Source organism: Geotrypetes seraphini, chromosome 13 (assembly GCF_902459505.1).
Source record: "Geotrypetes seraphini chromosome 13, aGeoSer1.1, whole genome shotgun sequence".
NCBI classification, from domain to species: domain Eukaryota; kingdom Metazoa; phylum Chordata; class Amphibia; order Gymnophiona; family Dermophiidae; genus Geotrypetes; species Geotrypetes seraphini.
In genome coordinates, this window is record NC_047096.1 from 24,829,967 (window position 1) to 24,846,162 (window position 16,196).

Consider the following 16,196-nt stretch of genomic DNA (forward strand, 5'->3'; position numbering starts at 1 on the left):
GTAAACTTCCTGTTTTGAGTATACCTCTCCCTGCTTACATCACTGTTCTGCACACCTCTCTGTGTACACAATACTCTGTAAAACTATGTGTACCTCCTTGTATATGCAAAACTTCTTTGTGACAGTGTCTAACTGCTTCAAACTTGCAAGACTGTACTGTAGAGGCTATTTACACCCCCACTCTCTGTTACAACGGTGCACATTTTCTCATATATGGAACACAAGGAGTAGTGCTGTATACAAGGGGAATGGGGACTTGTATACTGCCTTTTTGTTGCTTTGGCGTTTCAAAGCTGACATGCAAAGGAGATGGCACTGGAGGATTAGGTGACTTGCCCAGGGTCACAAGGAGCAGCACTGGGATTTGATCTCACAACCTCTGGGTGCAGCGGCACCAGCGTAACCAGTGAGCCACTGCCCTTCCCCCAAAGAAAACTATGCCTCAAATATCGAGCATTTTTATATCTGTAATAATAATTTTTTTCATTACATATTCAATATGACTTTTAAAAAGTATAATTTATATTTACATTCAGGTTTTCATAATTGCAGCACAAATTTTCTTATACCACATATAAAAACATTTATTTACAATTTTACAAAGGTAAACTAGTAGTCCTAATATGTGAACATGTTTTTATCTCAGATTGCACTCTGGGTCACAATTTTACACATAACAAAACCACTACACAGTATGGCACTGTTCAGCACAATTAGCACTGCCTGATCTGAAGAGATCTATGGCATAGCAGGAGGTGATGCAGGGCAGAGCTCTGTGTGTGGGTCTCAATAGCAAAGGGTATTGCAGGGCAGGAGGGGAGTGCTTTAGAACAGTATGTAAGGCAGGAGGATCTCAGTACTGGAATAACGGGGTACCGCAGAGCTGTGTAAGCGGCTCAGTACTGAATAGCAGGGAGTAGTTTAGGGCAGGAGTGAGGTGCAGTGTGTGAGGGATTCTCAGTACTTGAACAGCAGCTGTCGGGGGGGGGGAGGGGGGGTCGCAATGCTGAAACAGTAGAAAGTACAGTAGAGCAGGAGGAAGTTGTTTTGAGGGGTCACAGTGCTGGAACAACAGTGGGTCCCACTGTTTATTAGAATGCTGCCCAATCTTCAACTCTACTCTATTGTTACTGAATAACTTGAATAATGTAAACATAAGTAAAAAGTGCCATATTAAGGAATAAAATAATCTTAAAAGGAATAGATCCATTTAGTGCAATATTATTATCACATTAAACAATTGGGATATAAAAACATGTCCAAGTTTCAACATCTTAGATATACTTTGAAGAGACGTATTTACAGTATATAAAGTGCAATAAATATTTAACATGAAGAAATATTTTTCCAACTGGAAAATCTGATAGAACCCCAGTGGTCAACATGGATTCATGTGAAGTCAGTCATTGTGCCTATAGAAATAGGCTGCCCTTCCCTTATCAAGGGCAGAGGGAACGAGTCTGTCCTTCCTTTATAAAAGGTTATAGGTTAAACTTCTATCAACTGCCCTCTATAGAAGGGCTGAGTCTGTCCTTTCTCTATACTGTACAAGGTACATTTTTTGCGCAGAATGTCTTCTTCATAAATACCTAGCTGGGTGCTAGGTAAGAGGTAAGATCTGAGCTCCTTCATTTGTGACAGGTTTTGTAGTTATGAACCTCGGCCTTATCAGTATTGGGCTGCTTGGAAGCCATGGGATACACAGGTCCCACATGAGTTCCCCAGCAAGTTGGGTGCTTCTCTCCATCGGACTCTCATTGTGCTCTCTGCAAGAAGATTTAGACACTGATAAGAAGCTGTCCATGAATACCGAATAAGCTACAAGAATCAGACATGAACCCCTGGCAAGAGAAGGCTTGGCACCTGCTTGTCAAAAGGGTCTTACAAAAATATTACAATTGATTCTCATGTGTATTCCTGAGAGGAATGGTGAAAAGCTAATTCAGCTGTACTCAGATTCAAACCCATGACTCAGCTCTAGTATACAGATCTTTTCGAAACATGTCCTTAAAAGAAGAGTCATCTTTCCAGCCTATGGCTCTGAAAATGTGATTTTAACTCTTTTTATCCCACAATTCTCACTAAGGTACAATGAAACACAAATGTTTGTTTAGTGGGAGTAGGGTTACAATAGGGCTCCAGAAAAAGGAGGATGGATTGAGACATCTGGGTTTTACTTCCATTGTGAAGTAAAACCCGGATGTCTCAATCTGTCCTCCTTTTTCTGGAGCCATATGGTAACTCTAGGTGGGAGTTCCAAGCAACCTATAAGCTTGAATCAGCTTAACAGCAAACTTGCAGTGTCTACCAGCTGTAGCACTAGGTCAGCTGTAGGTATATACAGTACTATATATGCATGTGAAGGACAATTCTATCAGGGGTGTAGCCAGCCCTCTGATTCTGAGGGGGGACGGGGGCCCAGAAGTGGACTAATGGGGACAATGTATTCCCTCCCTCCCCCCAGTATGTTAAAAATAATACTTTTGTTGGTGAGGATGCCGAAGCCCTGCCAGCCACAGAAATTCCCTGCTAAGCCACTCCTCCTCCTCACTCTGTTGCAGTAACCCAGAGGTCAGAAGAGTGCCTCCCGTCGCCAACTCTGGCACTCCCTGAGTGTGCTCAGTTCTTGTGTGAGGAGCCACAGTCTTGGCGGCTGGAGGCACTCCTCTGGCCTCCAGGTTAGTACAGCAGGGTGAGGAGGAGGGGAGTGGCTCAGCAGGGAATTTGTTTTGCCGGCAGGGCTTTGGCATCCTAAAGTGGGGGAGGGGGAGGCCCCCCTGTGACTATGCCACTGAGCTAGGTGCCTGCATTTATGTGACCTGTGTGCATGTAAATGTCTCAAATACTAGCACTTACCTGCAAAAGTGCCTGCAGGACACCTCCGTGCTTTTTTCCAACACTGTGCCTAACTTACACGGTGTGCAAATGGACAGGAAGTATACAGAACACTATCTATTATACATGTTCCTGTGTCATTTAGTTACCAACATTTATGTAAATGTTGCACGCTGATACTGGGTTATGCTAGTATTCTATAACAGAACCTGGGTGCCCGCATGCCCTTATAAAATAGACTCCTTCCATGTGTCCTTGGGGCATCTAAATGAAGGTACCCAATTGTAGAATTGCTGACCTCACAATTATCAGCTACCTATCTTTCCAGCAGTGTTCATAGACAGTACAACAGAACAGCAAAAGAAAGGCAAGGGGAGGTGTCCTTTCAGCCAAGAAAGTCTTTGTTCAAAAAGTCCCTAGCAAGGATCCTGGTTTCGGCGTATGTATCGATGCCTTCTTCAGGGGACACTGGCAGAAAAACAGCGAGCCCTTCATCATGCTCATTTTTGTTTTCTGTCTACATACCCATGGAGTTTGTAGGCTCAGTACTTCAAGTGAATCTCTCGCTGTTTTTATGCCAATGTTCCCCGAAGAAGGCGTCGTTACATACATATCCCTTTGCCTTTCTTTTGTTGTTCTGCTGTTCTCCTACCTAAGGCGAGATGTTCTTCTGTTTGCCCAAAGACAGTACAAACCATCTTTTTGGACTGGTTCATATTAACGGTGCCCTAAGCCCTGTAGACTTGCCACATCAGTGCACCACAGAATGTCTCTTACTGTCATGGCTAACGTGACCATTTATTTATTTTTTTCTCATAACTGGACATTCCCCTCCCCCCGCGCCCTCCCCTCGCACACCCCCCCACCAGCGACCCTTCCATCTCTCCCCACCAACCACGAGACTGAAATACCTTGTAACAAATGGCAACGTCGGCAGCAATCTAGACAGGCTGCTTCGTTTCTCTCGCCCGGACTTTCCTCTGCCGCATCACTTATGATGTCATCAGCAACGTGGCACAATGGAACGCTCCAGCGAGAGACGGCAGCATGCCTGTCTAGATTGCTGCTGACATTGCCATTTCTTACAAGGTATTTCAGTCTCGCTGTTGGCGGGGGAGAGATGGAAGGGTCAGCGGGAGGTGGGGCGGTGTGCAGAGGGGTGGGGAGTGGCGGGGGAGGAAATGCTGCTGCTGGCAACTAGGGCTTATTTTTTGGGGTAGGGCTTATATTAAGACCTACCCCAAAAATCAGGCTAGGGCTTATTTTAGGGATAGGTCTTATTTTCAGGGAAACATGGTAGGTGGGTTCTCTCTTTCTGAAAATGGGATATTTCAGTGTCCCAAAGCAGTGCCTGGGGACAACAGGACAGGCTACCTAAAAACGGGATGGTCCCATTCAAAATTGGATGTATGGTCACATTAGTCATGGCCCAACAAAAAACAGCGGATGCCCAGAATATTGTTAGTGTGCAACTTTATTCATCAAATCACGGAAACCTGTTTCGGCCTGCTTCAGGAGCCGACAGTGAGAACGCTAATACGCACTGGACACACCAAACAAGGCTCCTGAAGCAGGCCATAGAGGCTGAAACATGTGCGTGTCGAGCCACCACACAAGTATCTGTGATTTGATGAGTAAAATTGCACACCAACAATTTTCAGGACCTCCGATGATTTTTGTTGGTTCTTGACTTGTTTGTGGAGGTTTTTCTCCTGGTTTTTGCCTTCTTACCGTCATAGTACCATAAATCCAATCCAAGTAATATATGATGTTGGTATAAACTCCATACTTTCTTGGCTGTCCACAACCAGTGCCCCAGCTCACAATGCCCATCTGTACCCATTTCTGCCCACTCAAAGCAACCAGTGGGCCGCCACTGTCACCCTGTGGAGAAAGGAGAGCAAGGGAAAGACAGAGAGGTTATTATGATCTACACAGGATATTCTGAAAATATACGTAACATCTGAGGGTCCTTAAGAGATGAAGGGTGCAAGTTAATGATCACTCAGATGAAGTGAACTCCTATAAGAGACACCTATCCATATATGCATGCACTGGCAGGGGATTTATGAGCAACAGTGGATGAAAAAAGAGAAGCAGCAAGCCTAACGTGACCATTTTTTTTCCTCAAACCTGGACAGGACCCCCTTCCCCTGGACCTCCCAGATCCTCCACCTCCTGCCCAACCCTCCCCTGGACCCCACCCCACCTCCAGATCCTGTTAAATATAGTGAAAAATATATACAGCAGATATAAATTCTCAAAACTGACACATTTTAATCATTAATTGAAAATAAAATAGATTTTTTTTACCTTTGTTGTCTGGTGATTTTATGAGTCTCTGGTTGCACTTCCTTCTGACTGTGCATCCTTTCTTTCATTTCTTTCTCTTTCTGTCTTTATTTCTCTGTCCCTGCCCCTCTTTCTTTCTCTCTCCTTCCCCCCCTCCGCCACCGATTTCTCCAAGCCACTACCACCGTAGCAGCAAGAGGCCAGGTGCATGCAACGACTGCAGAAGCCTTCCTTTCCGACATCAGAATTGACGTCGGGGGGTGGGGGGAAGGCTTGTGCAGTCGCTACACGCACCTGATCTGTTGCTGCGTTGCCATTGGGGAAGCAGGGAGAAATCCCGGGCTCTGAGATCATCTGTCCCGTTGTCCCCACGCACAGCTTCGGGACGCTCTTTCTGAAAACGGGACATTTTGGCGTTCCGAAGCTGTGCGTGGGGACAACGGGACAGGCGATCTAAAAATGGGACGTATGGTCACCTTAAGCAAGCCACAAAACCCTCCATGAACACTCTGATATCCCACTAACGTGGGAGCTTTTTAACCCATCAAAAGAGAGAATCCATCCTGCCTTTACTCTTCATTTAGACAGTCCCAGCAAGAAATGGTATCCTCATTTTCAGCCTGCGTTTTATCAAGTGCTGCACACCCACAACTCGCTGGTGTTTAAATCTGAGGAACTGGGAGTTTTGCAGACTTTAATTATTATGGAAGTTGGAATATAAGCATGTTGCTGTATCATCTTGGAGAAGCAATAAAACAAAATCCTTACAAAGAGAGAGGCAGAGTGGATAAAAGGTTTTTCAAAGAAAGAGACACTCTAGCCTGCTGAGAAGAGAAAACTGTGAACTCCAGGATCCCAAGGCTAGCTGTAATGATGCAAAAAGAAAATCCAGGGGCAGCCCAGATTCACAGACCTGGCAGGCATCAGAGCCACCTTGGACACGTCCTGCACACATCATGCCTTCCAAATTTTGCCCTTTATAGGCGTCATTGCAAATGGATGTTGAGATTAAGAAAACCTGTGCTTCCTGTAGCTGTGAAGATAGAGCCCCTGCAAAAAAAAAGAATGACTACATCAGTTTCGTATTACTCAAAGATTCCAAACTTTCATCTTCAGAGATGACCAGTAGCTGAATCTGTCTAATTCTTGGACACATCCGATACTCATATATCCAGTAATAACCACTTAATGTAGAAAATACACAATGTGTCAAACCGAGGCCTCAGATTCGGAGCCTACGCGAAGTCCTATCATGGACTGAACGATCAGCGTATTAACAGCTCCACACTCCAGTCATAGGCCCCACATCCTAAACTTATTTTTTAAGAAAATTTATCAAGAAAGTGTAACACCAATATTATTTTTCTTATTCTTTTTTTCAAAAAAGTGTAGCACTAATATTATGATAAAAAGTCCAAACGTTTTCTAAGTGCAACTTAAAACTTCAATGTTACTGAGTGAAATACAAAGTGTACTAATTATTTAGCAGGCAGCTAAATTACTTATCTCAAGCAGTATTCATTGTAGCTATTTTTAAAGGGTACCCACGTTGTAAGAATCTTTTCTTCAGTATTCAACTAGCAAATATTGTCCTCATGGAAAATTTCTTTATGTTTGAGGATTCACTGTTTCAACAAACGACTGGTATAGCCATGGGGATCACGATGGCCCCCTCAGTGGCGAATTTATTTATGGATAAATTTGAATGCCTATGGATATATCCTTCAAAATTTTTTGAGAAGATCAAATTATGGATTATATATATAGACGACATTTTCATAATTTGGAATGGAGGTGAGGAAGACTTGATACTATTTTTGGAGTTCATTAACTCATGTCATCCTAAAGTGAAATTTACCCATACTTATAGTAATAAGGTAATTTCTTTCTTAGATGTTCAGATTACAATAAAAGATGGGGGTTTTCACACTGAAGTATATTTTAAACCCGTAGAGTGTAATTCTGCTCTTCTTTTTTCAAGTGCTCATCCCCCCACTTTAAAGAAAAGTCTTCCATTTTCTCAATTTTTAAGAATTAGGAGAATTTGCTCCTACACAGGAGATTTCAAACAGCAAGCTAGAATACTGAAGAAAAGATTCTTACAACGTGGGTACCATGTCATTCATGCCCATCTGTTATGTACTTTTAAACGCTAATAAAGATAATTGAACTAAAAAAAAAAAATTGTTAATACAGCATACAAAAGGGCACTCTTTAATCATCGGGAACATCTTAGGACTCCAAAAAATCAGAAACCTATACATACCGATGAACGAGTGGTGACTTGTGTTTTGACTTATACTAATAACTGTCAGCAGACTGTTCGCTCACTTAGAAAACATTGGGACGTTCTGAAAATTTCTGGTGTGTTTCAAGATTTTCATCTAAGAATTGCATACCGTAGGAAGCGCAATCTTAAAGAAATTCTTTGCCCCTCTCTCTAGCCCTTGTGTTCAGATCGAATATACTGAAAGGGCCTCTTTGGGACATATGAGCTGCGGAGGATGTCAAATGTGCACTATAAAGATGAATACGGATGTATTTACTAACCCTAAAGATAATAAATTGTATAAACTAAGACACGTTTCTAATTGCAAGACACAAGGGGTGGTTTACATCCTACAATGCCCCTGTAATCTTCTTTATGTAGGGCATACTTCTAGAAAATTTAATACCTACTTGACAGAACATAAGAGTAATATCAAAATTCAAAAAACAGGAGCCCCTTTAGCCCGTCACTGTATTGAAAAAAAAACCACGAATTTTTTTCACTAAAAGGGATTATTACTGAGGTTGTCACCCAGAGTAATAGAGGGGGTGACTTCAAAGCGCTATCTAGCCCAGCACGAACAATGCTGGATAAACCGTCTAGGCACTTTAGAACCTGAAGGCCTTAACATAAATGTAGAAAGGCAACATTTCTATTAAGGGCCGTGTCTGTCTTTATGTCTATATTTGCCAATATAGGAGTCAGCTTTGATCTATCTTTTGCATAAATATTTTGTGTGCTGTCTCTTTAATGCGTGATCACGTATTGTTATAAGAACATGTGACTAAGTATGATGTCAGCCGTATAAAACGAACGCTGTTGCCATTTTACCAGTGATTGAGAAAATTGGCAGTTCTAAAAGCACACAGTGAGTATCCGGTTGTGCTGTGTAGAAATGTATCTTTGCTATGATAATAATTAATCTATTTTGTTGTAGATGCCTTAACGCTCTTTGGCTTAGTGGCCCTGACGCAGTGGACCGTAATTGATATCCATGAAACGCTGGCCGCGTCGGCCCAGATAGGCGAAGGCTTAGATATAGCAACAACAGAAGGACACTCAAGCTACAATGAATACTGCTTGAGATAAGTAATTTAGCTGCCTGCTAAATAATTAGTACACTTTGTATTTCACTCGGTAACATTGAAGTTTTAAGTTGCACTTAGGAAACGTTTGGACTTTTTATCATAATATTAGTGCTACACTTTTTTGAAAAAAAAGAATAAGAAAAATAATATTGGTGTTACACTTTCTTGATAAATTTTCTTAAAAAATAAGTTTAGGATGTGGGGCCTATGACTGGAGTGTGGAGCTGTTAATACGCTGATCGTTCAGTCCATGATAGGACTACGCGTAGGCTCCGAATCTGAGGCCTCGGTTTGATACATTGTGTATTTTCTACATTAAGTGGTTATTACTGGATATATGAGTACCCAACTTGGGTTGGGTTATTTAGTTTGTAATTCTTGGACACAGTCACAAATTTTTCTCCATCCCAGAGACAACCGGAAATTGTGTTCTTCTACCCTGAGAGCAATGGTGCAGCTGGGACTCGGTGGGTCCTGTATGGGAGGATTGAGATCTCCCCCAGCACATGCACATGAGCCCCCTCCTGGTCCAGCACCTTCCCCCACGGGTCTGGCATCCCCAAATCCAGAGCCCCCACCCTCACTCCACGCTCAACTACTTACCAACTAGGCTACTGCATCGGTGACAATGCTAAAGGCTGCCTCTCTGGCCAATGGGACCTTTCCTCTGCCACATCTCGCCCACAGGAAGTTGTATCAGTGCAGCGGGATGCAGGTTCTGCTGGCCAGAGAGACAGTCTGACGCTTAAGCTGTAGAGGACTCAGCAGGTGAGTAAGTAGGGGGGAAGGTGCTGGACTTCAGTGCGCAGAAGGGAGGGATCAGCTGGAGGCAGCCTTTACCCAGTGGTGTAGTAAGGGGTGTGTGGACTGCCCCTGGCACCTGCGCCTCTCTGCTTCCCCGTGCACCTCTTGAAATGTTCATCAGCACGAGCAGCATCTTCCAGCTCCTGCTCGTGCCAGTCTTGGCTCTCTTCTGATGTAACTTTCTTGTTCCGGGACCAGGACATGACATCAGAAGGAAGCCGAGGCCAGCGCAAGCATGAGGTGGAAGATGCCACTCGCATTGGCAAACATTGGCACATGGAGGGGTGCTCGAGCAGTGGGGAAAAGGAGGGGGTGCATGGCGTGGCAACGCCAAGTGCCACCACCCTTGGCGCCTCCCTCCCTTGCTATGCCTTTGCCTGTACCATTGGGCAATTTGCCAGGTTCACACAATGATAGCTACATCCCTCCCTAAAAAGAAACTCAGTATCAAATCGCGCCTGGTAAAATCACTACATTTAATGTATGCTGGTAGCCGCAAATAGAAGCTGGGGTCAGGACAGAGCCTATGTAAAGAGCATTCTTGCATATAATACATTCCTCAGAGCTCACTAAATGGCTACATTCATCTGCTTTGCTCATTCACATTCATCTTTCTAACATGGCAATAGAGAATGACACGGTGACAAAATTCATCACCGTTCCAGTCCCCACGGATAACCACGGGAAATAATCCCATGTCATTTTCTAGTGTCTATTTCAACCTCAGTCCTTCTACACCAGCATTATTCAAAGCAAAGCTTGCGGGTCAGTGGTTGTGCCCAATTATACACTGATTCTTCCCTCTTTCCTTAAAGAATGACATGAAGATGGTTTCCTGCGGTTATCCGCAGGGACGGGAACGGTGATGAATTTTGTCACCGTGTCATTCTCTACATGGCAAGATGTTAGATTAGGGGGTATGTACCCTTCTACATACCTCCTTCTGAAGTGTAACCCCAACCTGTCACCCACAGAGCGAAATCATTTGGTAGGATGTAATCAAAGTTTGGAAGACAAATTGGTTGAATGATGTCTGGAATGAAACAGAAAAAGAGGTTCAGATTTTTTTTTGATTTTTTTTACATGAAATTGTAATTGAAATTTTTTGCCCAAATACAAAGAAAAGCAAAAATCTACATATTCAAATATATAACAATTCAAATGGAGGAATATTACGTCACATGAACAGTGCCAATAAACAAGAAAAATTCACCATTCCGACTCATATAATTATTCAGCAAAAACTATTTGTGGAAGGAAAAGGAAGAGAAAAAAGGGGGGAGAAAAGAAAATCCCTCAGAGACCTAAGAAAGAGAGAGGAAGAAATAAAAAAATATGCATGGAAGATATGTAATGTAGATAAAAATATAATGTAAACATAATAATATGTAATATAACTATATTGTATATATATTGTTACAAATAATTTAAGTAATTATCGATAATGGCCCATTTCCTAGTAATTTTAGTATGTTGAGGTAAGGACTTAAAAATCAGCATCTCATGCCTATGTTGTAGAAGCCACTGACTGCCACCAAAAGTCTTTTGTTAATGTCTGTTAGGAAGAGCAGCCTGGAGTAGAGAGCTGCACGGGAACGGGGATGACGGGAATCCCGCGGGACCCGCGGGGATCCCGCGGGTTCCCCCTTTGGGTCACGGGGATCCCGTGGGGACGCCCCCTAGGGTCGCGGGGATCCAGTGGGGACGCCTCCGAGGGTCGCGGGGTTCCTGCGGGGTTGGATCGCAGCGGGGTTGGTCGAGCCGCGAGGGTAGTCTCCTTCTCCTTACCTGCCCTGTCGCAGCACACATCCGAACGGAAATCTTCCCGATGTCAGAGCTGACGTCGGAGGGAGGGCTTAAGCAAAGCCCTCCCTTCCTCCGACGTCAGCGCTGACATCAGGAAGACTTCCGGTCGGCTGTGTGCGGCAGGGCAGATAGGAAGAAGGCAATGGCGTACGAAAGAGGGGGGAGGGGGCGGACCGCCCCGGAGAATGTGCACAGCCGGTCAGATCTCCCGATCGACCGACAACAGGCCCGGCCGACAAATCTCCCTGCCCTGTAGCCGCGAATCTAAATTACCTCTTACAGCAGCTTCACTACTCCAGCTGCTGTAAGAAGGTAATTTAGATTCGCGGCTACAGGACAGGGAGATTTGTCCGACCGGGCCTGTCCTGTTGTCGGTCGGGTGCAAAAGCGCCACAAAGGTGGAGGCAGGGAGGGAGGAAAGGTGGAGTGGAGAAGAAAAGACGCTTAAGGGGGGAGAAGGCCGCTGAAAGTACTGGGGAAGACAAAGGGGTGGAAAAGAACGCTGAAAGGACATGGGGTAAACGGGAGAAAGGGGGGGGAAGGACCCTGAAAGCACTGGGGAAGACAAAGGGGTGGAGAATGCCACTGAAAGGACATGGGGAAGACAGAGGGGGGAGAAGGCCGCTGAAAGGACATGGGGAAGGCAGAGAGGGGAGAAGGATGCTGCCTGACAGGACATGGGAAAGATGGTGGGGGAGAAGGACACTGAAAGGAATTGGGGAAGAGGGAATGGGAAGAAGACGCTGGCAGGGAAGAAGACAGAGGTGCCAGACTATGGGGGGAGTGGAGGGAAAAAGATGGGTGCCAGACCAATTTGGGAGGGGGGAGAAAGGGAGAGGCACAGTAACAGAGCAAATGGAAGACACAGAGAGAAGAGAGGCAGTGGATGGAATGAATTGAATGAGAACATGAAGAAAGCAGAAACCAGGCAATAAAGGTAGGAAAAAAATTATTATTTTTTTTTTTTTTTTGCTTAAGGATAAAGTAGTATATTAGTTGTGTTGATAAAAATTTATAAACATTAGAGGCTCTGGTAGAAACCCGTTTACAAAGTATGTATTCTTCCCAATTAATATTTCCAAATTAATAAAGTCTTTTTGCTTATTTTTAAATGGGTTTCTACCAGAGCCTTTAATTCAGTAGCATAATTAAATGAAATAACTATTTCTGTAGTTTATAGGGACAGGCGGGGACGTAGGGGATTCCTCGCGGGGACGGGTGGGGACGGAGGGGATTCCTCGCGGGGACGGGTGGGGACGGAGGGAGTCCTCACGGGGACGGGTGGGGACGGGTGGGACTTTGGCGGGGACGGGTGGGATTTCTGTCCCCGCGCAACTCTCTAGCCTGGAGCGTTCCAGCTCCGTTTTAGTCCCTTACCCTCTCTATACCAGTGGTCTCAAAGTCAAACCCTTTGCAGGGCCACATTTTGGATTTGTAGGTACTTGGAGGGCCTCAGAAAAAATAGTTAATGACTTATTAAAGAAATGATATTTTTGCATGAGGTAAAACTCTTTATAGTTTATAAATATTTCCATTTGGCTAAGTCTTAATAATAATATAGGGATAGGGGGATTGTGGGATACTGAGAGAGGTGCTGAGATGTAACACAGGTATAGAAAGCTAACCAGGTAATAAGTATAGAAATCCAACCAGGTCGTGCATGTGCAAGACCGGAGGGTTATGACTTCGATGGGAAGATAGGACTCAGTGGGAAACCAAGGTGGCAAGGGGGACCCTTCTGGTAACTCAGACAGGCCGTGACCTGTTCGGGCCGCCGCGGGAGCGGACTGCTGGGCAGGATGGACCTATGGTCTGACCCGGCGGAGGCACTGCTTATGTTCTTATGTTCTTAATTTATAGCTAAAGAGACATATGATCAAGAAACTGTTTTATTTTACTTTTGTGATTATGATAAACATACCGAGGGCCTCAAAATAGTACCTGGTGGGCCGCATGTGGCCCTTGGGCCGCGAGTTTGAGACCACTGCTCTATACCCTTTGTAATTCTCCACCTGAGCAGCATGTATCTCTCAAACTCAGTGGTGTGCCCTGAAGAGATTCCGGGTGTGCCATGAGAGATTCCAGAATTTTACTTAATTTTTAAAGATTCCCCTTCATAAGTACACACTAAAATAGATGACATGAACGTCACGTACGCAAGAGTCTGTCAATGTTATGAGTATCTGCGTGCATAAGGATACAACCGCCCAGACAAGCATCATTCTTTGGTATTATTGGTCCTTGAAAACTAATGGCAAGTAATTTTAGTTTTATTTTTTATGCAGTACTTATCCTGGAGCAACAAAGCAATCAAGGCTTTGTTACTAATTGGATCTTCTGATCTTTTCAAGCTTGGATTTTTAGCTCTGACAGAAATGAAATTGAAAAAAAAAAAAGAGAAAGACTGCAGATGATGGAAGATGAAATGCTTGTTTGCTTGTCGACTATCGAACCGCGTTTTGAGTTAATTTGGATTAAAAAACAAGCACATCCATCAAATTGATTAGCAAGTCTATTCTATCTACTTTAGTTTCACCGTTGTTACAATAACCCATACATAGCTTAAAGAACTTTAAGGGCTCCTTTTACCAAGGTACACTAGCGTTTTTAGCGCACGCAGGATTTTAGCACGCGCTAAACCCGCACTACGCTTCTAGAACTAACGCCAGCTCAATGCTGGCATTAAGGTCTAGCACGCGGCAATTCAGTGCGTGCTATTCCGCGTGTTAAAGCCCTAACGCACCTTTGTAATAGGAGCCGTAAATAAATAACTCTCAAATTTAATTTTTTGATGGTTTTAATTTCAATTATAATGTGCCATGAAAAACATTTGCTTCTTCTGTGTGCCTTGAAAAACTTTTGCTCCGTTTAGTGTGCTGGAGCTAAAAAAGTCCTGTTTGCTTTCATAATTAGATTGTAAACTCTTTCGAGTAGGGGCTTTCTTGTGCATGTTTAATTTACAGCGCTGCATGCACCTGGTAGCGCTATAGAGATAATAAATAGTACGGTGGTAGCAGTAAAAGATCAAGGGGTCGTTTCTGGGACTGGTTGTGCATACTTTCACAAGCCTCAGCACTGCGCTGCAGTAGGATAATCCCACCCTTGCTAATCCCAAACGAGTTCCTCTAAGGCCGCTTCTGAAGAATTCTAGTTCCTGTTCAGGTTGTGCAGTTTCTGTAGCTGAGAGAAGCTGTTCTCTCCATTCCTCTTCCCCTGAGGTTCCTCTGTTTGCTTTGGAACTCCATTGCTCCTTGTTTCTCCTTTTGGCCTGACTACTGGCGTCTTGCCCTGCTCTGGCTTTCTGTTTTGTTTACAGCCTGGAGTTGTTTGCTCACACTGATTAGAACAGTACCCTGCCAGACGTCTGTCACTTCTGTCCTGCACTGTATCTTATCCAGATTTCTGTTAGCTCCTTCAGGATAATGTGACTAGGAGACAGCTTTCTATGGCCCAGATTCTCAAAAGTTTAACGCGGTTGCTAAACTGTTTTCTGACGGTTTAGCCTGCATGCATTTTAGCGGCAGATTATCAAAACAGCTTAACTCTGTTTTTAGCGAGGTTTCTAGCAGTCTCCGACACTGACATGTAAATGGGATCTTCAACATTAAAATGAGCACTCCAGTGGATTCTTTAAAATCGACAACACATTCTTCAAGAGCTGCGTCAGCTTTTTGCGACAAAAATCAGTGACTGGTCCAGAGGTGTCAGTACAGTGACAGCACTGTTTAAAACCCCAGCATAGCAGTGTCAGAGACTGCTAGAAAAGTCATTCTGAGAAGTGACCCCCCACCCCAGCAGCAGGAGAAATGAACAGTCTCTCCCGCTGCCACACAACACCCTCCCTGCAGTGGGAAAGATGCCCACTCTCTCCTGCTGACAAGCGACACCCCCTCAGAAGCAGGAAATGCCTATTCTCTCATGTTGCATCAAAAACCTCCTACTCCCCCACCTTCGACCCCAGCTGACTGGAGGAATGCCTACTCCCTCTGGCCAGCTGGCCCGCCTCTTCCAAAATGGGCCTTCCCCTCCCCAGTGATTCTTGGGATACACCGCGGAGGGGTCTAGGGTTCTGATTGGCCCATGTTGTTTAAGGCCCCTCCTATAGAAACATAGAACATGATGGCAGAAAAGGACCAAGGCCCATCTAGTCTGCCCACACTAATGGCCCACCCCCTAACTACTTCCATGAAGAGATCCCACATGCCAATCCCATCTTTTCTTAAAATCTGGCACACTGCTTGCCTCAATTACCTGCTGTGGAAGATTATTCCAGCGATCAACCACCCTTTCGGTGAAGAAATATTTTCTGGTGTCGCCATGAAATTTCCCACCCCTGATTTTCAACGGATGCCCTCTTGTTGCCGTGGGACCTTTATAGGAGCCTCAGGCTCTGATTGGCCCAGATGCCTAAGGCTGTTGTTGTGTTTGCATTTTTTCTACGCATGTACCCATGCAAATTTAGTGAGTTTTCGCTACTCTCTGCCAACTTCTTTTACATGAGCGTTTTTTGGAGAATGACTCACTTTTTTTAATTTAACCAGAATGGCTGCGATAGCAGACTGCCATTTTTTTACTTGTTTTTTAAGAATCTAGGCCTGTGTCCTCTGTTGTATCTAAGAAGCTCTCAGGTTTATACTGTACTCTGACACAGACTAAGCTAAAATTCTGAGAGTGGGAAAGGGAGTTTCAGTTGAGATGGTAAATAGAATCGCATATCACATATAGTCAGTAAGAAAAAAGAATTGGGGGGGTCGATAATTCGCCTGAAATGATGAGTAGCTTTATTCCTGGATATTCAATGCCGGGTCATGTCCCTCTTATGCAGTTACATGCCAATATTCAGCACTTAACCGCTTAAGCAACACCACATAAAGATCACTTTTATGGTCTGTGGTGATATTCAACAGCATTAACTGTTTAAGTGCCGTGAGTATCAGCAATAGCCCCGCATAAGTGATTTATATAGCCAGGAGCTGTTTCTGGCCAGTTAAATTACTTTGAATTATTGACCCCTTTGATTTATATAATTCTTCCTTCTTCCTACCTCCCTGTTATCTGAATCCCTCTAACACAGGCATTCTTGACACAAATGCACCCTAGGA

At 44.2% G+C, this 16,196-nt stretch overlaps 1 protein-coding gene across 1 annotated transcript in view; it reads right to left on the minus strand.

Moving 5' to 3' along the window:
- Positions 1-272: 272 nt before the first annotated feature.
- Positions 273-16,196, minus strand: part of TMPRSS4 (transmembrane serine protease 4) — a 35,255-nt gene continuing 19,331 nt past the window's right edge. Inside the window, exons 10-13 of the mRNA XM_033919117.1 lie at positions 10,226-10,321; positions 6,041-6,177; positions 4,567-4,719; positions 273-1,766 (exon numbers count right to left, since the gene is read on the minus strand). Of these exons, the coding sequence (XP_033775008.1) occupies positions 1,755-1,766; positions 4,567-4,719; positions 6,041-6,177; positions 10,226-10,321 (398 nt within the window). The 3' untranslated portion in view covers positions 273-1,754. The remainder of the gene's footprint in view (positions 1,767-4,566; positions 4,720-6,040; positions 6,178-10,225; positions 10,322-16,196) is intronic.